General features: G+C 44.6%; 1 protein-coding gene across 11 annotated transcripts in view; it reads right to left on the bottom strand.

Annotated features, from left to right (window-relative positions):
* Positions 1 to 25483, bottom strand: part of LOC135090605 (uncharacterized) — a 304055-nt gene that overhangs the window by 73985 nt on the left and 204587 nt on the right. For 7 of the 11 annotated variants that reach the window (XM_063987509.1, XM_063987505.1, XM_063987512.1 and 4 more), the window contains 6 exons: positions 15196 to 15417; positions 14878 to 15008; positions 14071 to 14340; positions 12984 to 13259; positions 12302 to 12481; positions 10774 to 11809 (listed from right to left, as the gene is read on the bottom strand). The exons of 1 other annotated variant lie outside the window; for it this stretch is intronic. In XM_063987509.1, coding sequence (XP_063843579.1) covers positions 11645 to 11809; positions 12302 to 12481; positions 12984 to 13259; positions 14071 to 14340; positions 14878 to 15008; positions 15196 to 15220 — 1047 coding nt within the window. In that variant the 5' untranslated portion in view covers positions 15221 to 15417 and the 3' untranslated portion in view covers positions 10774 to 11644. Of the gene's footprint in view, positions 1 to 10773; positions 11810 to 12301; positions 12482 to 12983; positions 13260 to 14070; positions 14341 to 14877; positions 15009 to 15195; positions 15418 to 16717; positions 17257 to 25483 lie in introns of those variants that run through there. 3 more of the 11 variants (XM_063987504.1, XM_063987511.1, XM_063987513.1) reach the window with 2 other exon arrangements.

Below are 25483 nucleotides of genomic sequence, written 5' to 3'. Positions count from 1 at the left end.
AGAATTTTATCGGAAAATAATCACAATAAAATATATTGAAAAGGTTTAAATGAAAATGTGAAAATATATAACCTTACCGATCAAGCAGGAAGAAAGAAGCGTTTTGTCCACATAGCCCGATCCATTTAGACGGGGCAATAATCATGATCGTATTGAAAACTCTTAGGGAAACTTAAAGGAAGGTTTTGGCAAAGTTTTTCATTAAGCGAACCAATACAAACCAATACGTACAAACTGATATTCCTTTCTCAGCGGCCCGCGGGGATAGACCAGCCAATCAGCGCACGCAAAGCCTCTATCCATGACAAGAGGAGGGTGGAAAAAAACATCCTGCCATTTTTTTCCGAAGTATTATCCAAGTTTTATTCAATAACATAGATTATTTACAGGAGGGTATTGTTTTTTTGTGTTCATCGTGGCCTCCGATTCAATAACACTGAGAAAAAAATATATGTGGTTATGTAGGTATTTCTTTTTTGGCGAAATTTTAGGTGGAGTTGGTGCATGGCCGCCCTGCACTTCTTCTGCCTTTAGTCCTGCCCTTCCCACGTCCTAATCCCTGTTCCGGCTCATCTTGCTCCCTTGCACTCCTATCCTTTGAAAATTGCCTGAATTATTCGTTATCATTATCACCCACCTAATTTTTCGTTTGATGTTTATATTTTACTTCTATTTTAGCATTTTTTATATACATTTTTTTTTTCTGTCTACATATATACCTTCTCTACCTTTAACTAATCGTCCTAATGCTATGAACAAAATCACCTAAACTCATAATCATTATATTTCAAGCAATTTTTTGTTTTAAACTCATTTTTTCTTTCTATTTTTAATCTTTTTTTTTCTTTATCATTGAGCTGATTTTTCCCCCGTGTCTGTAGACGTCCTTCCTGTAGGCATGAACAAATTATCTGAATTCCAACATATTTCATCCAATTCTTTCTCTGAGATCAATATTTTTCTTTTAATTCTATCTCTTTGTTTCACCTTCCTACCTGTGTACCTTGTAACGTATACCTGTCCGCCTTATTAGCGTGAACAAGGTGTAAGGATAAAGGTGTTCGTTACTCCTTCCTCTTGTTTGTATTTATAAGTACAATAAAGCTCGTCGAAGATAATTAGTTACCCGCTGTGTAATTAACTTCTATAAATAGACATCCTTATTAGTGCGTGAGGCTTTTCTCTCTCTCTCTCTCTCTCTCTCTCTCTCTCTCTCTCTCTCTCTCTGTTAAGTACAAGATAACAAGGGACGAAGCTCTTAAAACAAAATAACATTAAAAAAGTACGCAGCACATGACCCGAAAATAAACTTTACTCAGCCATCAAGGGAAAGAAGAGCGCGTAGTATTTTCCTTTTACTCTTTGGGATACAAGCCTATAACTTCTTTTTTCCTCCCCTCCCTCTCCTCCTCTCCCACACTTGAGACTCCCTCCTTACCTGGTCCACTTCTCCCTCTCTTTTTATACCATCTCCTGATCTGGGCCTCGTAAATCCTCTATACCATCAATATATCCTTCCAGACGGGACATAATTTCCAATATTCTCAATTTCACTTGTTAACTTTATTGCATTGACGAAGATTACTAGCATGTGAGCGGCAGTCAATATCCGAGAGGCGGAGGAAACTGAGCTCTCTGGAGGGGCTGCGTGGGTCCCAGAATGGCTTGGCGAGCCCCATAAGCATGAAAGATTGATTAGGTAGGAGAGAGATGTTATTCAGATAGATTGAATTTAATCTAACAAATGTAGCTCGACTCGCCCTCGAGACACCGCGAAATTGCAGCAAAAATGTAAGCCTTTTGAGTCGGCCCAAGTGGAGAGTTACTGCCTGTTTCTTTATTTACGGAGGCGACGCGTGCACGGAATTGTAGCGGCGGCAGTGCACGTGTGAGAGAGAGAGAGAGAGAGAGAGAGAGAGAGAGAGAGAGAGAGAGAGAGAGAGAACAAAAAGTAGGTAGTGAGACGTGGGATTGACCTGCCCCTCGCTTGACCGGCCACACGTGAAATAGACATCCAAACCAGCGTGAGTAATCATAAGCGGCCGCTTGTGTGTGGCCGGGGCGGGCGGGCCTCGCTGCTCCTCCCCGCCGCCTGTGAAACCAATTACGTGAAAAGTCCGCATTGACGGAAGATTGGACTGCTGGGGGAGCCGAGGAGGAAGGGACAAGGAAGCCATCTAGAGATTCGTGAGTCTCCATGAGTGAGTGATATGAAGGTAAGAGCTGAGGTTCTGCGGTCATTCCTTACTCATTCTGGTGGTGGTGGTGGTGGTGGTGGTGGTGGGTGAGTGTACCATGAATGAAGCGAAACTTTATGAAGATGTATCGCGGAAGTGAGCGATATTTCCCAGGTGCATTTGCTTGTGTTTGCATACCCGGCAGCCCATTTCTGATGCTCGCACCGTCCCGCTACAAGCATTCTAAACAGAGGCTTCCACTTAGCCCGACCCACTCTGGCCGCACAACACACACTCACAAAATATCGCACCCCCACCACCCGGGCCCGGCTCAGCCCACCACGACGACAAGAATGAGGAGCACACAGGGAGACAGAAGCACACCGCACGCCATAGAGGTGAAGGAGGCGAGGCGCGGCAGGCAGCAGTGGCGGGGGATGTAGGAGAAGCAAGAAAAGCAAGCAAACTCCTTGTGACAGTCCCTCGGTCTTGTTAAATATTGCATGCTGGGAACAACATCTAGAGCATCTGGTAACGGCATTGATCTCCTCCCAGGGTCGCCGCTCGCTGCCTCCACATACATGGAAAAAAGAAATATGTGCGTCTGCATGCTAAAAAGTTATATAGCATGTTTCTTAAGGCGTCTCCCTCCCCGCTGCCCTTAACATCCCGACGTTCCTCATCTCGTAGTCAGTCGATGCCACGTTCTCTCTCACTTTTCGGGCAAGAGTGAGTTTTATGAGGCGCCTCCCGTCGCTGGCCGCCTCGCAGCCGCTGTTCACGACACGCGAGAGACGCCGACCCTTAATTCTTTATGACCTGATTCCCCGCTCTGTGCAGGTGTTCCCCGGCAGGTGGCTCGGCCACACCTGCCCTCCCGCCTGCCGCCGCAGGATCCAACATTCCTCTCTGAGCGGTGTGCGACTGTGGCTTGTATCTTTACTTAAAAGCCCACTGCTTCAAGTAGAACCAAACTCCATGTATGTATATATATATATATATATATATATATATATATATATATATATATATATATATATATATATATATATATATATATATATATATATATATATATATATATATATATATATATATATATATATATATATATATATATATATATATATATATATATATATATATATATATATGAAAAAGCATGAATCTGAAATATAAATGAAGTAGTGTACATACGTACTTTAACACCCATATTCACACCCACGCTCACGCCCACACGCACGCCCACGAGGAGGGTCGGGGGCCCAGCAGCACAGGTGAGCGGTGGAGGTGGCGCGGCAGAAATGAACTCCCGCTGATAATGTCTCCAGTCCGGGTGAGTTACATCTCCAATTTTCAATAAATTTAATATAATTCACATGGTTAATTTATGTCACCTATGTAAATCACCTTCTTCCCCTCGGCGCGAGCCTCACCCGCCGCCGAGCCTCCGTCAGCGTCTCCCTCCGCGGCGCAGAGTGATCGGCGGGCGGCGGGTCACCCAGGGCCCAGCGGCTCCCTGAATATCGCAGCTGATTAATGGAAAAGGAATAACTTTGGAGGAGTAATATAGTGAATCACCTGAAATTCGGTTGGTGGGAGGTTATCACACCTGCCAGAGTTACGGGCGGGTCACAATGCACGCCGCTGCTCGCCGCGCCCTCCAGGGGGGCGCGAGGGTGGCGTCACCGCCGCCGCCCCGCCAGACTTCGTTACCGCGGCCCACGAAGCCAATTACGATCAAGGTGGTGTGCCACGGGTCCTTATTGTCTCCCGTGCCTTATAATTTCCCCTCCTCATTTCCCTCTCATCGTCCCCGCGCCTCCCGCCACTTGTCACTGAGCATAAAGAATCGTTTTCGCTGCCTCTCGCTCCCGTTTTCATTATCCTCACACCAGGCGCGCATAATGGAAAATGGGGGAAAGTTTGATTAGAATCAGCGGGACGGACACAATGTAATATTGGTCAAACTGGGGCCGGCCGGTAACGGCACCGGGGCTCCTTTAATATTTTGCCCAAACATCATTTTCTTTGGTACACTTTTTCAAGAATTTTGAAAGTTGTTGCGGTATAAAGAAATAATCTTTTATACGGAAAACCGCATTTCATATATATATATATATATATATATATATATATATATATATATATATATATATATATATATATATATATATATATATATATATATATATATATATATATATATATATATATATATATACAGCAGCGTACAGAACACAAAGAGTAACGTAAATTTATAAGAAAATCGTAAAGTAAACAACTTAAGAGGACAAGCAGTTGATTCTGAGAATTGAGCGGCGGTCGCAGTGTTTGGAAGCACCGTTTTGACGAGTGAGGCCGAGGAGCAGCCAACCAAATCAATTCACTGTGACCTGACACCTGCACCACCACGCCTCACCTTCCTGCGGTACTGCCACACACACACACACACACACACACACACACACACACACACACACACACACACCATCTGGAACATATAAAGGCGACTTCATATTAAAAGCAAAACCAATTTTACAGATAATTATTGGTCTCAGCACAGCACCACACAGTTCAGATGCGTTCTACTTTTTCTATCCTTTTTTTTTATTCGAGGTATTTCGTTCTCCCTCTCCCGCGCCCCAGACACGCCTGAATCATTAGCAAGAGAGCCACACCAATGTTTACAAGATGACCTCCCTCTGCTGCCCTTTGCGAGGAGGACGAGGTGCCACTCTCATCTCCGAACCACTGGATCTGCCCACAGGCGTCCCCCGGGTTAGGAATAGCAATGAACCATACCACTAAACAGGAGATGGAACCAGGATATGAACCGTTTCGACCCCTATTACATTTTCTTCAGGAGTGAGTGATGACGAGAACAAAGAGTATAAGCCAAATAAAAATGTAAAGCCACAACAGAAGGGACATTTACAAACATTTACAAAAGAGGCATTTATTCCTTATACTTTTAACTGGAGGTCCTTTCTCCCTATTACGTTCTCTTCAGGAGTGAGTGATATGACACCTATAAAGACAAAAACAAAGAGTATAAGGCAAATAAAACTTAAAGCCACAACAGGAAGGAAACTTACAAGCGAGTATTTATTCCATATACTTTAAACTCAAGGTCCTTTTTTCTCGAGAGGGTCGAGGGAAGCTTCTAAGTCTGTCCCAATCTAAAAGGCTGGAAATGACCCTCTTTACCCCTTTCCCATCTTCCAGTGGCCTATAGCCATCTCCAAAAAAAGTGGCCACCTCAAAATCCGCAGTACGGGTGGAGCATGTGCTAGAAAAGTGGCATGGTTTTGTTAGGGTGAAAATCTTTGATAGCACAAGGGCGGGAACGACCATGAGGGTGTGGTCAGAGTGGCACTGTCTTGCTGCAAATGCTAGGTTACTCGGCGCCTGTTAGGATACACCCAAAACTTCGCCTACAATAAGATTAGTGGGCGGCAGTGTTACCAAGTGCGTGGAGGAGGTGTCACGCTGCTGGGATGTGGCGAAGGGGGGGCGCTAACCCTTTCCCAGATTGAGGTTCTTTGAAAATACGTACATGGAAAACTTTGGCTATGTCATAGATAAGGCGGAAGAAAGGGGAGACAATGGCCGCCCCAAATACACTGCTGAGAAGAGTTGCAGACGCAGGCAGTTGGTAATGCTGAGGAGGGTGTGGAAATACGGGAACTTTGATTAAAACAGCGGGAGCAGCTCACCGCTCTCTGATTAACTGGTTGGCAATGCTGGGAGACCACGGCGGGGATTGGTAACACTGATGGTGGTGGTGGTGGTGGTGGTGGTGGTGGTGGTGGTGGTGGTGGTGGTGGTGGAGAGAGAGAGAGAGAGAGAGAGAGAGAGAGAGAGAGAGAGAGAGAGAGAGAGAGAGAGAGAGAGAGAGAGAGAGAGAGAGAGAGAGAGAGAGAGAGAGAGGGGCAGAGGATATGCATGAGGAAAGTGATGGGGAGGTGGATATTCACACAAAACATGATGAAATTAAACTTCCGTCGCCATCCAATGTGTCTTCACTTTAAACACGAAATATTCTCCTTAACTCTGTCTTTGCTTAACGAGACGCCGCCGCCGCCGCCATGTTCCTTGAGACAAAAAAAATCATGTTAATGTAGGTGATTATAAAGTTGATGAAGATAAGGATACTAATGAGTCTGAAGGGAAGGTTTAGAGAAAATCGTTAGTTGGTGGACAATCTAAATCTAATTAAAGGCTGAGGCGGAAGTGAAAGTTGGGAGTATGGAAGGAACTCTATTTCCTGGAGGAGGTTCAGCAGGACTCCTGCCCGCCTGGCGCTGAGGGGAGGACGCAGCAGATGAAGGACACACATACACACACACACTTAAATAAATGAACCACCAGAATTAAATAATATAAAACGATAATCAAGTTGAATAAATAAAGAGCAAAAAAATAATAGATAAACAAATAAATAAATAAATAAATAAGAAAGAAAAAAGAAAAAAGAAGGAAAGAACAAACCAACAAATTAATTAAATAACTGATGTATTTACTAAGCAAAAGAAGTAACTTCAATTAACTAACAAATTTTAAATGTGTAACTCTAGCGGTGTTCAATTCCTTTGATTCCAATTATTATTTTATATGTTAATTTTCATAACTATTTTCAATAGTTACTATTTCCATTACTATTTTCATGACTGTTTATATGACAAATTTCTTAACAATTCTTTTGGAAGTTTTCTTGATAACAAAAGAAAATAACATTTCATTGTTTACAATAACCTCCATTTCCTCATTTTTTTTTCAGCTTTTATCAGAATTCTATATTTACTTTCTTTACGTCATTCCTGATGCTTTTCATATATTTTCAATTCGGATTTCCTTTTTTTCACGAGTTGTCGTAAAAATCAATCTAATAAAGCGTCCAGCATTTCAATGGAAATTTGCAGGTTTTTCTTTTTGCATTATTGATCCGTTCACGTAACTTGCTCTGAATAATATGAGGAAAATGGGAATTTTGTGAGCATATGAAATGTCCTCTAATTGAAAAATTCTCTCTCTCTCTCTCTCTCTCTCTCTCTCTCTCTCTCTCTCTCTCTCTCTCTCTCTCTCTCTCTCTCTCTCTCTCTCTCTCTCACTTCTGACATCAGAAATTAAACAATAGAGAAAGGAATACATAAAGTTTTATAAAAGTTGCTCGCATCTGTACGTATTTTATCAAAGGAGTTGCATATGGTAGTAGCAGCAGCAGCAGTAGTAGTAGTAGTAGTAGTAGTAGTAGTAGTAGTAGTAGTAGTAGTAGTAGTAGTAGTAGTAGTAGTAGTAATAGCAGCAGCAGCAGCAGCAGCAGCAGCAGCAGCAGCAGTAGTAGTAGTAGTAGTAGTGTAGTAGTAGTAGTAGTAGTAGTAGTAGTAGTAGTAGTAGTAGTAGTAGTAGTAGTAGTAGTAGTAGTAGTAGTAGTAGTAGTAGTAGTAGTAGTGAACGACAATGGTCCCATCATAGGGTACACACCCAATGCCGCTAAGTCCGTCCTTATTGTAAAGCCTGAACACTATGACAGTGCAGTGGATAGCTTCAGTGGCAGTGGAGTTATAATAACAAAGGATGGACAACGGCATCTGGGTGCTGTCATCGGAACAGAGGAGTTCAAGAAGGAGTACATAGGAGAAAAGGTGAAGGAGTGGATACATGAGGTGGAAGTCCTGTCTGACATGGCCAGGACTGAGCCTCATGCAGCCTACTCTGCCTACACCCACGGCTTGCAGCATCGATGGAGATTCGCCATGCGCACCATCCCAGGCATCAGCCCTCTCCTTGCACCACTGGAGGTCTCGATAAGGAACACCTTCCTCCCAGCGTTACTGAGATACCACACCATCGGAGATGGGGAAAGGGCGCTGCTCGAACTTCCACCAAGACTGGGCGGGATGGGAATCACCTCCCCTGAGAAGTTGGCGACTGTGGAGAACCTCAACTCCCTCAAGCTCACCAGGTCCCTCACAGAGAAGATCATTGCTCAGGACGCACATGGTGAAATAGCCCAAAGTGCAGTCACTGAGCAAGGACGAATTATATCTAGAGATAGGCAACAACATCAACGAAACTGTCTCGAAGACCTGATAAACATCCTGCCTGCAACCACAGCGAGAAAAATCCTCACTGCACAGGAAACGGGAGCCTCTAACTGGCTAACGTCACTGCCCATCAGAGCGAAGGGCTTCAGCCTCAACAAACAAGAATTTGTCGACGCCATTGCTCTGAGGTACGGCTGGCCGATGGAAGGACTCCCCAGTACTTGTGTGTGTGGCTCCCCCAATGACGTCAACCACACCATGACGTGCAAAAAGGGGGGATTCGTATGTATCAGGCACGATGAGGTGAGAGATCTGACCGCCAGCATGCTCAGGGAGGTGTGCCACGATGTCTCCACTGAACCGACCCTCCTGCCGCTAGACGGCGAGCACCTGCGCTACAGAACAGCCAACACCACCAACGAGGCTCGAGTCGACGTCAGTGCACGAGGGTTCTGGACAAGGGGACAGAAAGCATTCATGGACATACGGATCTTTGACCCGATGGCCGCCTGTCACCACGAACTCTCCCTGGAGGCCGCCCACCGCAAGAATGAGCAGGAGAAGATCCGAGCGTATGGGGAGAGAATCCAACACGTTGACCAGGGCAGCTTCACACCTCTGGTCTTCACCACATCTGGCGGGATGGGCTCCAAGGCTCAGTGCTTCTACTCAAGACTAGCCGACCTAATGGCAGAAAAGAAGCACCAGCCAAGGAGCCATGTCGTCGCATGGATGAGGTGCCGCCTCTCATTCTCCCTCCTCAGATCTGCCCTCCTGTGTCTCAGGGGGACAAGGCATTCCACTCCCATACCTGCAGACTTAGGAGGCCTCGACTGTGAGGCTACAGTGGTGGAGAGTGGCATAAGAGTAGATAGAGTAGAGGTAGAATGAATTTATAGTTAACAACTAATGTTTATATTATAGAGTATTAGATATGGTTGGATGCCACAGTCATTAGCGGGAGCTGGGGCTAATGACCTCCAAGTAATGGAGCCCCTAATTGACACATCAATAAACATGGGGTGGAGGTATTATTAATAAATTTAAAAAAAAAAAAAAAAAAAAAAAAAAAAAGTAGTAGTAGTAGTAGTAGAAGCAACACACACACACACACACACACACACACACACACACACACACACACACACACACACACACACACACACACACACACACCACCACCACCACCACCACCACCACCACACACCATACCTTTGCATCATTGGGCGTTTCACCAAGCAGTACATCTCGGTGACCCAGTATAAGACCACACTGCACAGCCTCTCATTCCTAAGCAATAACACAGGCAGCGTTCTCCTCCTGACCCCACACCCGACGCAACACCCTCCCTAACATCTGCACAACACCACGCAACACCACACAACACCAACGGCCGAATATTACAACACACTACACTCCCTTCCTGCTCCACCGTATTCCCTGCTCTTCTACCTCCTCCTCCTCCTTCTCCTGCTTCCTCTCCCATCTTCCCACACCCCACCGTATCATATTTCAGAAGCGCTAATTAACCAAGTACGATGGACCATAAAAGAGGCTGTATGCAGGGAGTATTCAGGGGCCAAGATAGCTAATCGACCTCTAATTAGCTCCAGATGATCAGCCAGGTAATCATATTCATGGCCTCCGGAGCCTCGCCGTCGGGGTCCACCACCTTAAGAGTTCGATTAAGCCCACCTGCCCTCACCGCCCGCAGCAGGTGTTCCCCAGGTGTCGCCTCAGACCACCTGGGGACCTCGCGATGTGGTGACCGACGTATTATCTTGAATTATTAACTAAGGTTTCTAAGATGTGTTTTGAAAGTTGGGAATTTGGGATAAGTTGTACAATTTTTTTTTTTCTGTCCATATCTTTATTTTCTTGGATTGGTTTCTATGATTTGAATATAAGGAATATGGGATGAGTAAGACCCTGATTGTTTTCCTTCTCTCTCTCTCTCTCTCTCTCTCTCTCTCTCTCTCTCTCTCTCTCTCTCTCTCTCTCTCTCTCTCTTCTTTCTCTCTCTCTCTCTCTCTCTCTCTCTCTCTCTCTCTCTCTCTCTCTCTCTCTCTCTCTCTCTCTCTCTCTCTTTTGCTTTATCTTTTTCTTCTTGGATTATCTTGAATTAATTATCAGCCAAGGTTTCTAGGGTGAGTTTTGAATGCAAGTAATCTGGAGTAAGTTATACCATGACTATTCTTTGTTTTTCCTTCTTTTCTGTTTATCTTTACATTTTTATATCTGTATATCTGTATTTTCTTCATGATTATTTTGAATTATGCTAAGGGTTCTAAAATGAGTTGTCAAAGCACGGAGTTCAGGAGAAGTTACAGCCTGATTGTTTTCTTTCTTTTCTGTCTATCGTTTCTTCTTGGATTGTCTTCGGTTATTAGCCAAGCTGGACGTATATAAATCGTGTTTTTTTGACATGTTTTTTACTCGACTACTTTTTGTGACTTTATTATAACATGTCATTCTTTTGTCATCTTGACTTATTTTCCAATAAGAACATTTCTAATGTGATTCCTTAAGAAAATCAATACAAGGTACAAATTCCCTCTTTTATTTTCAATAAATATTTCCATGTCACTCTTCAGTATTCTTTTATCATTTGGTCTGAACCTATTATTGTTTATTCATTTCTCATGTCATTGTTCAGTGCCCTTTTATCGCTTGGTCAAAATCGTGGTAACATTTTGTCAAACTCATTTCCAGATGCGGGCGAGATAAATGTTGAGCCTCACATGAGAATACTCGTACACAATATTCTCGAGCGAAGAAAAATTGCATTCACCAAAAATAAATTAATACACTGTGTTAACCAGCTGCAGATTAACCCATTGATAAGGAACATCTAATTACGACAAGATCAAGATACGTCATGGCGGGAAAACAGTAAATAAACACGCCAGAAACAGGTTTACACACACACACACACACACACACACACACACACACACACACACACACACACACACACACACACAGACACACACACTTTAAAACAAATAAGTAAGAATAATATTGCTAATTCAACTGCCGATGCAATTACCGTTTCTTCACTATCTTTTTCCTGTCTAAACTACACACTCTTGATACTTTTTTTTTGTTTAATATCTAATTTCTTTTTATCTAAGTCACATGCTATCGCTTAATTCTTTTCCGTATAAATTACACGCTATCGATTTTTTTTTTTTTTTTTTACCTAAATTCTCTCATCTTTAGTCTTGAATTCCTACATCAAAGACCAGTTTTACATTCCTGACAGGTAACCTCACTCAACAATTACAGAACCCAATACCTGTACTACCTGTAATCAACCTACTTTCACGCACACCTTCATAACTAAGGTGCAGTCGCCTCAAGAGGTAATGCCAGGAAATTTACACATTAATAGCACATCACTGAGGGGCCGCGCATTCAGAGAGACTGACGGTACATGGCTTCGAGGAGTTGAGCCGTTTTGGGGCAGTACCTGGCGAGCCTGTAGGAGAGGAACAGGTGGTGGACGGTGGGCAGGTGGTGCAGGTGGCTGGGGTCCCCTGTGGCCCGGAGGAGAGCGGCCGCCCCTGCCTCCCGGACATCCTGGGTGAGGGACAGAGGGAGTGAGTGCCGCGTAGTGCCAGGGGATTCTCTCTCTCTCTCTCTCTCTCTCTCTCTCTCTCTCTCTCTCTCTCTCTCTCTCTCTCTCTCTCTCTCTCTCTCTGTACATCATAACTCTATTCTCTTTCTCCTCCCTCTCCCCGTCCTCCCACATAGTATCCGTAGCCGGTGGAATAATGGCAGCGCTAAGAAAATATAGGTCGTTTTACTGAACCCGGAGAGGCGCGTGTGTGAGGCGGGGTGTCTAATGGATCCCACTTTGTGTGTTGGCTGCCGGGGAGGATAAGACTGTTGAGTGGGATGAGACGGCATCCTCTTATCTCAGCGCACCATCGCGGCAAGGTCAAGGCTGCCTGCTGCTCCTGTCTTGCATGCCCGCAGCTGCCTTGCCTCCCTCGCCTCCCTCGTCGAGCTCACGTCTCCCACCGCACTGTCTTAATTAAGGAGGCGACATGAATAGGGAGAGAGGATCACCTGTGAGGGAGTCGTGTCGGAGGGAGCCATGTCGAGCACCGCGGTGGCCGGCAGGAGGCGCACGGTGGAGCAGTTGCCTGAGGGGAGCGCTTTGAGGCCCTCCACGCCACACCCAGTCTTCACCGCCACCGTTAGAAGCTCCTCGGCATTGTTGAGTCGCACGGTCTCTTCGCTGCCGTCCTGAGGGGTGGAAGGGGAAATCAGCAGCATGAATCAGAGGCTGAGTTGATGTCTGGTCCCCGAGAGGCAGAGTGTGCGTGCCGGCATTAGTGCATGAGGGCATCAGTGTGTCCAGGGCGTTATTTATAAGCAGTGACGGTTCGCTTCCCAGCTGTCAGTGGATAACAGCAGGCTATCCATCAGATCTGCTGCACCACATTTGCACTTGATTGGTTGCCTCAGATGATATCATTATATTAAAAACCTGTAGAGGTAAATATCACCTCGCCAGCATGACCAGTTCCTCATGCCGTGTGGATAATAGCCTGACGTAATGTATAACTTCCGCTATTTTGCAACAGCTTATTCACTCAGATAACAAAAACTACTCAGTAAAAGCATATACATATTATTAATTTCGTTATAAAGAATAGTTGACTACAAGCTGTTTATTGCCAAATCACGCAAGACACGAAGATCAGATAGACAATGTGCAAGTCTAAATTCTCTTCAAGACACGTACCAGCATGCGCGCCGCGGCGGCCAGCACGGGATGTGAGGGCGCCGCGCACATCACCACGGGGTCCACGAGGCCGTGCCGCCCAACCACCGTCAGCAGTGCCTGGTGGTCCGATGCCTCCAGCCACAGGGGGCGGGTTGCCACCACTCCCAGAGGCAGCAGCATCCCGCCCGCCCCCCACAGGAGAGCCACCCGCGCCGCCATCCACACCATCCACTCCGGGTAAGTGGTCCACCCGATAAGCTTGGCCAGGCCTTTAATGGGCGTCCTGGTCACCGTCTGGCGGAGGTGAGGCTCTAGTCATATCAAGCGTTGCTCTCCATCACCAAGGACACCACCACCACCGCCACAGCCGCCACCACCGTCACCACCACCACTACCGCCAGGGTCAATCAAAATGCTGTCACCATGCCTGAGGTGGGCTGCTCTGTGATGTGCACGCCTATGCCACTCGTGGATGAATTAATAGAGGTGCTTCACATCATTACAAACCCTGCAGCAACACTCACACTCATCGGCAGGACTTATAACTCTAAAATTAACTTATCGCTTCATGTATTACTCTCCAGCCCTGAGCGCTGTGTTTCCAGGGTGATTACCCGCTTATTGACAATGCTTCATCATCCTCATTCTTAGGAAACTCAAAGCTTCTATACATATCCTATGCTCTATTTCCTCACACTTGCCCGTGACTCTTGCACATCCTCTCTGCTCTCCTTGTTCCTGGTATCTTTCCTACATTTCACTTACTCTGCACCATTTCTCCCTAAACCTCTATCCCTGCTATGCCCCCTTGTCCTACTATTTTTTTCTTCTCATACCGCTCTTACTCTTCATCGTTTAATCTCCTCTTCCTTATTATTTTTTTCCCTAAACCTCTCTTAATTTTCCCCTTTTCTCCTTATTCTCTTCCTCATGCACTTACTTTGACATCTTTTTTTGACATCCATGCTAACATCCTCCTTACTATCTATATTCTCTCTCTCTCTCTCTCTCTCTCTCTCTCTCTCTCTCTCTCTCTCTCTCTCTCTCTCTCTCTCTCTCTCTCTCTCTCTCTCTCTCTCTCTCTCTCTCTCTCTCTCTCTCTTACCCGGGGCACATCAAGAAGGCTCACAGTTACTCTGGGCAGCTGCTCCACCCACTGCCCCCACACGTCATGGGGACTCAGAGAGGAAGACCACAAGTACACGTGCACCTGCCGCCGCTTGCCCGAGACGACATTCAGAGCCGGCCAGTCCTTCCTTGCCCCCATGTGCTCCTCCCACTCCCCGGCAGCCTCAACCGAGCAGGCATCCAGGGCGCTCATGTAGCCGTGGGAGGGAGCAGGGAGGAACATAATAGGCGGTGGGAATGGTGGCGGCTAATGAGAGGAAAGAGAAACCAGCACAAAGTCACGAATGAAGACAAGAACTGAGGGCGAAATTCGAATGCGCTTCAGATTTCTCACTGCGTCAGATTGTAAGCGAGGAATAGCGAAGGAAAGTTATCAAGTTCTCCCTTAACTTACTGGGAAATGACAGGTGTAGGACTCAATGTCAGGTCAGGTGGGATTCAAGTGGGAGGTGACGGGAGGAGAGTTCATGTGGGAGTGTGAGGAGGGAAGGCACGGGACTTACTGATAGGAATATCAAGGGAAACGTACAGGGAGGAACTCAAAGGGAGTTACTGGGAGTAGACAGAAGAACTAACTGGAAGAGAACACAAGATGGAGTAATCAAGAGGGACACAAGAAAACTTTAACGGGGGAGGTTCAAAGGAGATAAGGAGACACAGGAGGAATGTACTGGGAGGTGACAAATGAATAAGATTAACAGGGAAAGGATCAAGGTGAACTAACTGGGAGACAACAGGTGAAGGCACCGGGAGAAGTCACTAGGAGGAACTCAAGGGGACTTACAACCAAGTGCTGGAGGGTGACGGAGTGGCGGCTGCGGTGCACGAGGCCCATACTGAGGATCCCGAGGAGACCCAGAAGCACAGTGAGGCGATACCAGGACCCATTAAGCAGCAGGTAGCCGAGCCAACCCACTGACGGCAGGGACGGGGAGCACGTGTCATTTTCTCTCACTATCTATCGTGTCTCGCTTGTAAGACGAATATTGCAAACTTGACGGAGACAAAGGTATTAGTAAGTGCTCAATACATCACTCGGTTAATATCTAGGGACAATTAGCTGTTAGTCAGGTGCATCGGGTGCTAAATGAACGTGACTCACGCGTAGGTCTCGGTCCCATGATCATTGTGGTGTTGCCTGGACCAGATGTCACCAAGCCGCCACTACTCTCACCACCACCGTCTCAGTCCCAGTCACACTTATGTCTCTAATCTCCAGCAGGGGAAGGCGTACAAGCAGGGACTCTTGTGAGACTCACCCTATGTCTTGAAGATGGCGTGTCGAGTTCGTCACTCCTTTCTTCACCTGTTCTAGACAATACACCTGATAATGTACGAAACTTAATGAAAATATTACTTCAGTGAACACCCGATAAGTTTAATGTACGAAACTTAATGAAAATATTATTTCAGTGAAATAACTCGAATTTCACTTCAAGCCATCGAAAAAAAATATGAAAGATTACGGGTAGAAAGTAGGATTTCAGTGATTATAAACTACGATGTTCAAAGGTAATTTTCTATTCATTACCTGCTCGATTGATTGAGAAAAAAATCTGTGGAAGAAAACTTTGATTACATCCAAATAAACTGATAAACTATTATATGTGATGAATATAATCTTAATTAATGATGACAATCTCTGTAACGTGTTAAGGTTTTATCACCTGACAGCTTGAAGGACGAAGACGACCATTCATGATCACCGATGCATACCTAACCTTACAAAACAACCAGAGCAAATATAAGCAAATATAACCTTACTTAACCTAATCCAAGTTAACCTAACCTAACAAAACCTTACCTAACCTAACCTTACCTAACATAACTAAACCAAACCAAGTTAAAACAAACTAAACCAAATCTAACCTAACCTAATAAGTAAAGCATAACAAGTAAACAAATACCAGCTTCAACCTAACCTAACTAACACTGCACAATGTAAAGTAACATCACCTTACTTAACCCAACACTAAGCGTCACTTCGAGACACCAGTCGGCCCCTCACTTAGCGTACACCATCATCACCACCACCATCACCACTCCACCAAATTGAAACATCGAATTCCACGCCGTCATAAGCCCATACTTGTCCCGACTCATCACAATTACTCTTAAGCTACCACGGCGCACCATCACCACCAACACCACCACCACCACCACCACATGCACTCTCTCTTCCCTCACCACACCAACACCAGAACTCACCAGAAATTCAATTAATTCCACATCACCATCACTTCCCACTAAGCCGCCCTTCAGACACCACCCCATCACCATCCCATCACTGTCCGTCATCGTCACACATCAGCTTGCCCCCATCACGGATCACCATCACGGATCACCATCAAGGATCACCATCACTATTTGGAAGATCATGAGCAGGAGGGGAAGGCAGCGTCACCGTCACCATCAGCGTAGAATATTGATCAGCAAATGTACAGGTGGTGGCGGTGGTGGTGGTGGTGGTGGTGGGCCGGAGCCATGGTGAACGGAATAATCACAACAAACACTTGAGAACGCCCCCGCTACACTTACACACTTAACACCTGTTTTTAAGTGTTTCCCAGGTGTTTTTGCCTCACCTGACGATTCAATGACACACCAGATATCTTAATCTTTACCTCCTCCGAACAGGTGGACCGACAGATGTGTGGATGAGGAGAAAACAGGTGTGAAGAGGAGAGCACAGGGATACGTGTAGTCTGTAGAAGGTAAGGCAGGGTTACTGTGAGTGACAAGAGTGAGGTGGGGGAGTGAGTGAGGGAGGGGAAGGAGAAGGTGAAGAGAGAGGGAGGCGAAGAGCGATGTGGGGTGGTGTAGACAGGGATACAGTGACGTTTATGGCGAGAAGGGCTCGTGACGCTAAGGTGGAAGGGAAAGAAAAGGTGTTACGCTAAGTGAAGGAAGGAGAGAATGGGAAGGGTTGCATTGGGATGAAGGGGATAAGGAAGTGACGTCATGATGGAAAGGGGTAGGAAAGGGGAACGAATAACGAAAAGGAAAGGGGAGAAGGAAGGTTGACGTAACTATGAAAGGGGGAGGAAAAGGGAACGAATAACGAGAAGGAACGGGGAGAAGGAAGGGTGACGTAACTGTGGAAGGGGGAGGAAAAAGAAACGAATGACGAGAAGGGAAGGGGAGAAGGAAGGATGACAAGGTGAAAAAGGGAAGGAATATTGTTGTGATGGTAGGATGAATGAGTGACGAAGTACTGAAGTGTTAACGAAAAGAACATAACTAAAAATAATGTCGTTTAAATAATACAAAACTGGGAAAAAAATAAATAAATAAATAGCAAAAAAGTGTAACCGATGTGAGGGGTAAAAATAGAACACCACACAAGTTATTTTTTTGTATACGAAAAAAAAGGAAAGGGATAAAACCACCGCTATCTTTGTCATAAGAGACTCTATAAATGCATGCCCCGTTTCAATAGGTCAATAAAACGATACATTTACCAATAATCTTGCGACTCGAGGCTGAATACAATATGATATTAAAACGAAATCAATCTTTCTCCACTTAAAAAAATAAATAAATAAATAACAGATCCGTGGGAAGCACAAAAAATAACAATAACGGCAGACTACGTTCTTTTGCATCGCCAGAAAATATTTTTGTTTTGGGTGAAATTCTACCAGTAAAAGTCAATCCTGATATGAAGGGAATTATTAAGTTGTCTATGTTTTACTTATGTCAGACTTTTCGCCGAGCATGTTACTGCCAGACAGGTCACAACTCTGAAGGAGGGAGGGAGAGGGCGAGGGAGAGAGCGAAGGAGGAAGTGAGAAGGACTGGAAGAGGAGGAGGAGGAAGGGAGGCAAGCATGTACAGAAGGGATAGCTGGAAAGGGAAAAAAGTGAGAGGGGTAGAAGTGGATGAGAGGAAGTGAAGAGAGGAGAGAAAAGATGCATTTGGGAAACATGAAGGGAAGGAAGGTGAGGAGGAAGGACATAAGTGAAGGAAGGAAGGAAGGAAGGAAGGAAGGAAGGAAGGAAGGAAGGAAGGAAGGAAGGAAGGAAGGAGGAAGGAAGGAATGAAGGAAGATTAAGTATACATGCGTATCAATACATTTTCATCACACTTACAGGAAGAGTAGTGTGTGTGTGTGTGTGTGTGTGTGTGTGTGTGTGTGTGTGTGTGTGTGTGTGTGTGTGTGTGTGTGTGTGTGTGTGTGTGTGTGTGTGTGTGTGTGTGTCTGTGTGTGTGTGTACTAGTAGGTATGTGTACGTGTTTCTCTCATGTAAGCGTGTGTGTAGCCTGACCCTACTCACCCATAACCATTCTCGCTCTTTTCTCATTCCTCCTCCTCCTCCTCCACAAGGCACACCATCACATCCCTATCATTTTCCTCTCCCATCCCATAGCCGTTCCCCTCTCCCATAATTTTTTTCTCGCCTCCTACAGCTCTCACTCTCCTCCCATAACCCTCTCGCAGCGGCTCTCCCTCCCTTCGCAACCTCCTTCAGCAGTGCAGCGTCTGACACAGAGGAGGAGGAGTAGGAGGAGGAGGCAAGGCAGCAGGTGAGGCGTGGAGTTTTAATAGCTTAATAACACGCCGTTAGCTGCGCGTTTTAGCGTCAACTCAGCGCCAAGGAGGATAAAAACGGCCGAATTAATGAGTGTTTAGAGCAAGTTCCAGCGGAGTGCGGGGCTCCCTCGAGGGACGGTGGTCGGGGAAGTCAATGTCGGGGCGAGTAACCACGCAGAAGGCGGTGCTTGAACGGCTGTGAAGGGAAGTAGACTGCTGCACACGGCGGAGTGATGGTGTGAAATGCTCTAAAAAGGCTGTAGGAAATTCCAGAAGGGATGTGGAAGAGCTATATTAGTGGTGTGTAGGAGTGAGTGATGCCGTGACGAGTAGCAAAGCCTCTAGGAAGTTGCAGAAGGAAGGTGAAAGGTGATACACAGCTACAGGAAGGATAGAGGTGGAGGTACAGGAAAGTGTTCAGTGTTATTAAAGAGTTGCAAGATTCAGAAGTGAGGAATTAAAGAACCGAATGATATTGTAAATACAAAAGAATGTAGGAAGTTGTATCGGGAGGAAGATCAAGGAGAGCTAAAGAAAGGGTTATACAAAGGAAGAGCTAAGAAAAGGAGCATGTTATTGGACTATGAAAAAAATAAATATTGTAAACCAGTTGTAAGAATATGACAGGTGAAGAACATAATTGCTTTGGTTCAGAATAACAAAGGACCGTGGGGGATTCTTGGAAAGCCGAGCGACTGTTTTAAATGTACTGTATATCAGAAACTCTAGATATCCAGTTAGCTGATAAGAAAGAAACAACATTCAGATAAAAAAAAATACAGTAAAGTTTTATGAAATTGTAGGCATGGTTGCTCAACGCTCCAGTGTTATGTGCAGCTACGCGGGACATAAAATAGTAAGTAATGAAGGTTATTGTGAAACTGGAAGGTTGTGATGGATTGTATTGAGGAAGGTAGGAGGATGCAGAGAATTCTAACGTTCATTACTGCCAGAGGAGAGTGAAATAATAACGCAGAAAGGTTTGAATAATAAAAAGCACGTTATGGAAGGTTGTGAGAAGGCCCGGAGGTTGTGACGGGAAATTCAGTGCGTTGTGGAGGGTTGTGGTAAGGGTGGAAGGAGGCTGAGAAGAGTTTTTGAGGATAATTATTGTGTGAGGCCGCTTGTGGTTGTGAAGTGGCGGTAATTCTTACTGTGAAGTTTTAATGACTCAAGTACAGGAGTTGGAGTAGAGAGGCGGAACGGAGAAGCGGGAGCGACCGACAGATGGAGGGGCTGACGGAGGCTCATGATGACTGTTTCCCATCGTATGCCCTCCTCCTCTCAAAAATACGATTCCGCTTTGGTTTAATCTGAAGGTTACTGTGTATTTGTATGTGTGATGAAATAAATGTTACATCAAATTAAGGAATCATAAGGCGGAGAGTTATTTTATATTTGTCGATAAGTGAAGTTCGGATTTTTTAATATGATGAATGAACAAGAACAAGAAAAATAAGGTTACGTGTGTATTTGTATGTGTGATGAAGCAAATGTTAGGTCAGGTTAAGGAATCAAAATGTTGAGAGTTGTTGTATATCTATCGATGAGTGAAGTTAGGTTTGTTTTGACTACATGATAAATGAACAAGTAAGAACAGTACAATCACCATTTCTACCACTACCACCACCATCACTACTACCACATTTGCTATTAACTGTCCCCATCACCACAATTATCATTACCACTATCACACCCATCACCAACCCCTCCACCACCACGACGACTAAGCCCCATCATCACCACCACTATCACTACAAACAGTTCTTCCCATCACCATCACTATATCCACAACCAGTATCATTACCACCATTACCATCATTCCTACGACCACCATCACCATGACCACTATAACACCCATCACCATCCCTTCACCACCACCACCACCACCACCAGCAGTAGCAGTAGCAGTAGCAGGGGAAAAGCTGGAGCACTTTCCTGGCCGCCCGTAGAGTAGTGAAGGTAACAGTAACTCTTTATGGCACCGTTTCTGCTCTGTTAGTTCACGGTGATGGCGGAAGCTGGTGGAGGGGAAGAGAGAGAGAGAGGAGAGAGAGAGAGAGAGAGACAGGGAGAAGCATACAGGGTGAGAAGAGAGGAGAGACAGGAGAGAGAAGAGAAGAGTTTAACTACCATTCACGTGCCCTGATGTGATTGGGTGATTTGGTCTAATGGTCATAAAGTACTTACAGATGATTGGTGGATTGTAAGTTTTTTGTGTGTGAAAAGCCGATTGGACGGCCGGAGCAGCGAGCGAGGGAAGCATATCTTGGTCATGATTGGATATTGATTATGATGTGACAGCCAGCCCGTCTCTCCATGGCGGGGCGAACCATTGGGTGGCAGGTAATGGCGCGTATTGGCCATGTAATCAATAATATTTCAAAACTTTGTCCATTTTGAAGATTGCACGTCGGGAGAGAGCAGACGGCGAGGGCGCAAGACCCATATTGCATTATCCCGTGATTGAAGGAGAGAAGGGCGTGGATGGGTTACCGGAATCACCTGTAGAGGGTTATTAATTTATCAGGTGTTCACAGGTAGGTACAAGAAGTAATCAAAACACCTGTAGAGGATTGCTAATACCGCTACGTCAGGTATTCTCAGGTGAGTACGAGAAGCAGTCTGAACACCTGTGGAGATTTCTTATATTTCTTCAGGTATTTTCAGGTAATCAAAAATAAACACTACGTAGATAACTGTACGGAGTCATTAGTTGCTTTAGATGTTCTTTGGGTGAACACAAAATTAAGAAAGCACAGCAGATTTAGGGACGTCTTATCTTAATCCTGTTCCCTCTATTGATTTTCCGACGGTGAATGAGTGTGGGTGATAGAGGATCATTTACGTGTCAGATGTTCCTCAGGTGAGCATAAGAAGAGAATCAAGAGGGTTGTGTTCTCCCTTGCTATTTCCTTGCGTCCATCCTCCACAAAGAAAACGGGAGTAGGTCGTCCGAAACTTCCCCGTGAGAAGTACCCATTATTTCTAGGGAATCTGAGCTTTTTACCACGAGCCGCGCCGCCCCGGGATTCCCTTCCTCCCGTGATGCACAACGAAGCTCTCAAGAAGAAAATTAAAATGCAAATGGCTTAGGGTGAATGCGACAAAAATAACGAGAAAGATCCGTAGAAAACTCGTTAGTATAAAACACGGAGGAACTTAAATGGTAACGCGTGTACAGAACCTTAGTGTAATTACAACAGCATTACGAGCGGCGCCCAATTCATGCAGGCGCCGGCATTAAGTGGGTAATTTCAACTTTTGAAATGGCTGGGTTGTAGGGCTGCTAATCTCTACTCTGCTGTAATTGGCTCATTATAAGTTTGGGATCTTTATGATTGGGCCATTATTGGTTTGGCGGAGCATTTGATGGTGTAATAATGACTTTCTGGTCAATAAGATCACCTGATTATCAGCTTGAAAACTCTCGAATTGGTTTGCTATGAAGCTCCCCCGAGAGAATGAGGGAGGAAAGGAGGGAGACAGGAAGTGAGGGGAGAAGTGAGGAAGGAAGGGAGGGAGGAAGGGAGGGGGCGAGGAAAGGAAGGAGGACTGGTGGCGACACAACCATCTCTCTGTCAACACCACTCCTCCACCTCCACCTCGACCACACACACACACACACACACCAGATCGCATCACGGGCACTTCTTCACTATCTATCTTAAAACAGAGTTGAGAATGTGACATCCACAAATTGTACAAAAGGATCTGATGCGAAGCAGGACCAAATATTGAAGGCTAAAGGATTCAGTTTCATTCAAGTAAGCTCGAAACTCTACAAACAGACAGTATTTACTTTAACGAACCACAGTTTAGTCACAGCTAGAAAATACATCAGTAAAGGAAGACTTCACTATGAAAGAACACACTGTGACTGCCATGTTGAAATTAAAGTCTAGAGAAAATGAAGAAAGTGACGAAAAATAATCGTAATAAGGAAAACGGTTCAAATTTACGTGACTCGAGAACAAACTCAATAAACTCCACAACTCCACGAATGAACATCAAAACAGGGAGATCCGAGCCTCCAAGCACGGCCACACGGAGCATCCCATCCCTTAATCCTGCCTCTCTGTGTGCCATTTTCCTCGCAGCCGGTCAAAGCCTAATTTTCGTGGCCAGTGAAAACATCCGACGACTGCCAGTCCTCGCCGCGCCCTCCTGCTTCCCTTCCACTTACCTTTGTCCTGCGAGACCACTGGACGAGACAGGGACAGAGACACTACATACATACTGCATATCCTAAGTTATCACTGCTATACTCGTATTTTCCTGAATAATCCCATTACATTTTTTCTCACGAGGTAATTGTCCCAGTGATGAGTCTGTTAGTTAGGGGAGGTTAGGTATGGTAAAGTTAGGTTAGATTTAGGTATGGTAAGGTATGGTGAGGTTAGTATGTCAAGGTATTGTTAGGTTAGGTTAGGTAAAGTATGGTAAGGTATGGTAAATTGGTAAAGTAAGGATAGGTTGGTGTGACAAGGTAAGGTTAGGTTAAGTATTGTAAATTAATGTCAAGTTAACTTAGAATTAGAGAACATTATCAACGAGCTTTGGGTGAAATTTTCCTGAAAGAATCTTCATGGATGGAAATTACTTGGATTAAATTTACACACACACACACACACACACACACACACACACACACACACACACACACACACACACACACACACACACACACACACACACACACACACACACACGGCATTAAGGAGAGTCTTCATTTCCGGCACCAAAACTCGCACTAGTGAGACACTCTTATTAAAATCACAGCCCACGTGAGTGAGAACCCTCCCGCTCCCTCCGGCCCTCCAGGTAATAGCTGCGACTGGGAGAAAGAAATGACCCACTGAAGACCCCTGGAGGACCCCCGCGGAGACAGAGTAGAAAGACCCCCTGGAAAGACCCCCTAGTAAGGCTCTAAGTAGTTCTTGGGTCATGGGGTGTACCTGTCCCTTTGAGCAATTTTCCAGCGCTCCTCACTGACCCATTCCAGACCTTTCAACACGCAGTAAAACCTTCCGTGTGGTGATTGCAGGTGTTGGTCATTGCGTGCCTCCTGTGTTATTCTGGTACAGGTGAGGTTCTACGGTGTACTGTTTGGGTGTCTGGAAGTTCTCGATAAATATAAATGGTTGAGTATAATGTTAGATTCCAAAATAAGTATTGATTGATAAACTGAATGTTATCAATACAGTTATAGGATTTTTGTATGTAATGTTAGATTCAAAATTAAACATTGACTGACTGACTGGAAGTTCCCGATAAAATTCAGTGTTTATAGTTGAGTACATTTAGATTCCAAAATAAACATCAATTGGTAAAATGAAAGCTGTCAATAATGTTTTAGGATTTATGTATTTTATGTCAGATTCCAGAATAGATATTGACTGGCTGACTGGGACTTCTCGGCAAAGTTGTATGCTTTTAGTTAAGTATATTTAACATTAAATCAAAAAAAAAAAAACACAGCTCTACTGGAAACTGTCAATAACGTAGAGAATTTTAGTATATGCAATGTTGGATTTCAAAATTATTATTGATTGGCAAAATGGAAATTCTCAGTAAAAATATACGATTTTAGTTAGTATAGTTAGATTCCAAAATAAACACTGATTGATAGATTCAAAACTGTCGATAGAGTTACAAGATTCAAGGCAATAATATCTCCAACGTTATTTTCCACTAAAACATAGACTAGTAAGGTGAATGTTTTCGACAAATATGTGTAATTTTATTTGGGTGTATTTGTTGTCATTTCCCAGCAGTGTTACAATAATAAGTGTGTCTTGGAAGGCTAATGCTTTCTTCATTTCTTCAGTTAAGAGTAAAAATTGAAGTGTTATTGATCGACGTACAAATTACATTAAGGTATTTGTTTGTATTTCAAACTGACGGAAACATATGATATGGGTGTTCATATTTTGTCGTATTTCGGAAAACAAAATTCTAATTGGACATTTTTCCATATTTATAAAAGACCATATTTACTGTCAATATTTAAATGTCAAGTATTGTCATGGGAGTCTCACATTTACAGATGCCCATATATGTTGCAAAGACTTAAATGTTATACCATAAATTTATTAATTTGCAGCCTCTTCCCGATCACAGACGAGGTAACAGTACAAGCTATTTCCTAGAGCACCCTCATAACTTTGAAATATAATATAACCTTTACCAGCATGACAGACACAAATTTCCCACACAAACATTACACATCACACATTACCAATCACACTCTACTAAAACATCCTCACCGCGACCAAAAATAGCTTATGGAAAATTTTACTCTTATAGAAACTCCGGATTTTCCCGCAACAAGCAGTGTCGTGTGAGCCAAAGTGATGCCGGCCACAAAACACACGGCACGCGAGGCTGTGTACATTTTCCACAACCAACAAAGCTACACTAAAGTGACCGTAGAGTGGATCGGCGCTTGCAGCCTTGAGCGCTACAGGACTTAAAATGTAACGAAATGGCCTTGTATCTTTGTTGTCTGTTTCATACTAATGGCATAAACATTCTCCCCGTCAATAGTAGCTCCGCTTACGGCTGGAGAATCAAACAAAAGGGATATATGTAAAATTCCATTCACTACAGGCACAGTAATTTCGATTCCTAGCGCAGAGAATGCTATCCTTGAACCGCCTGTGTATTAACCTGGAATATATTAAAAAAAAATCACCTAACAAACGCTAGTGAGAGCATAATGAAAACAAAGCATACGAGAAATCAACAGTATTGGAGACACAAATTGAGTTATGTCGCAGTAACAACAGTATCATCTAGAGCCGGTTAACGTCATGGGGAAGTGTTACCTCTCCCGGCGAGAAAACACCGTGAG

Source organism: Scylla paramamosain, chromosome 35, assembly GCF_035594125.1.
Source record: "Scylla paramamosain isolate STU-SP2022 chromosome 35, ASM3559412v1, whole genome shotgun sequence".
NCBI lineage: Eukaryota > Metazoa > Arthropoda > Malacostraca > Decapoda > Portunidae > Scylla > Scylla paramamosain.
The sequence above is the reverse complement of the archived record's forward strand: the minus strand, read 5'-3'. Positions and strand labels throughout refer to the sequence as shown.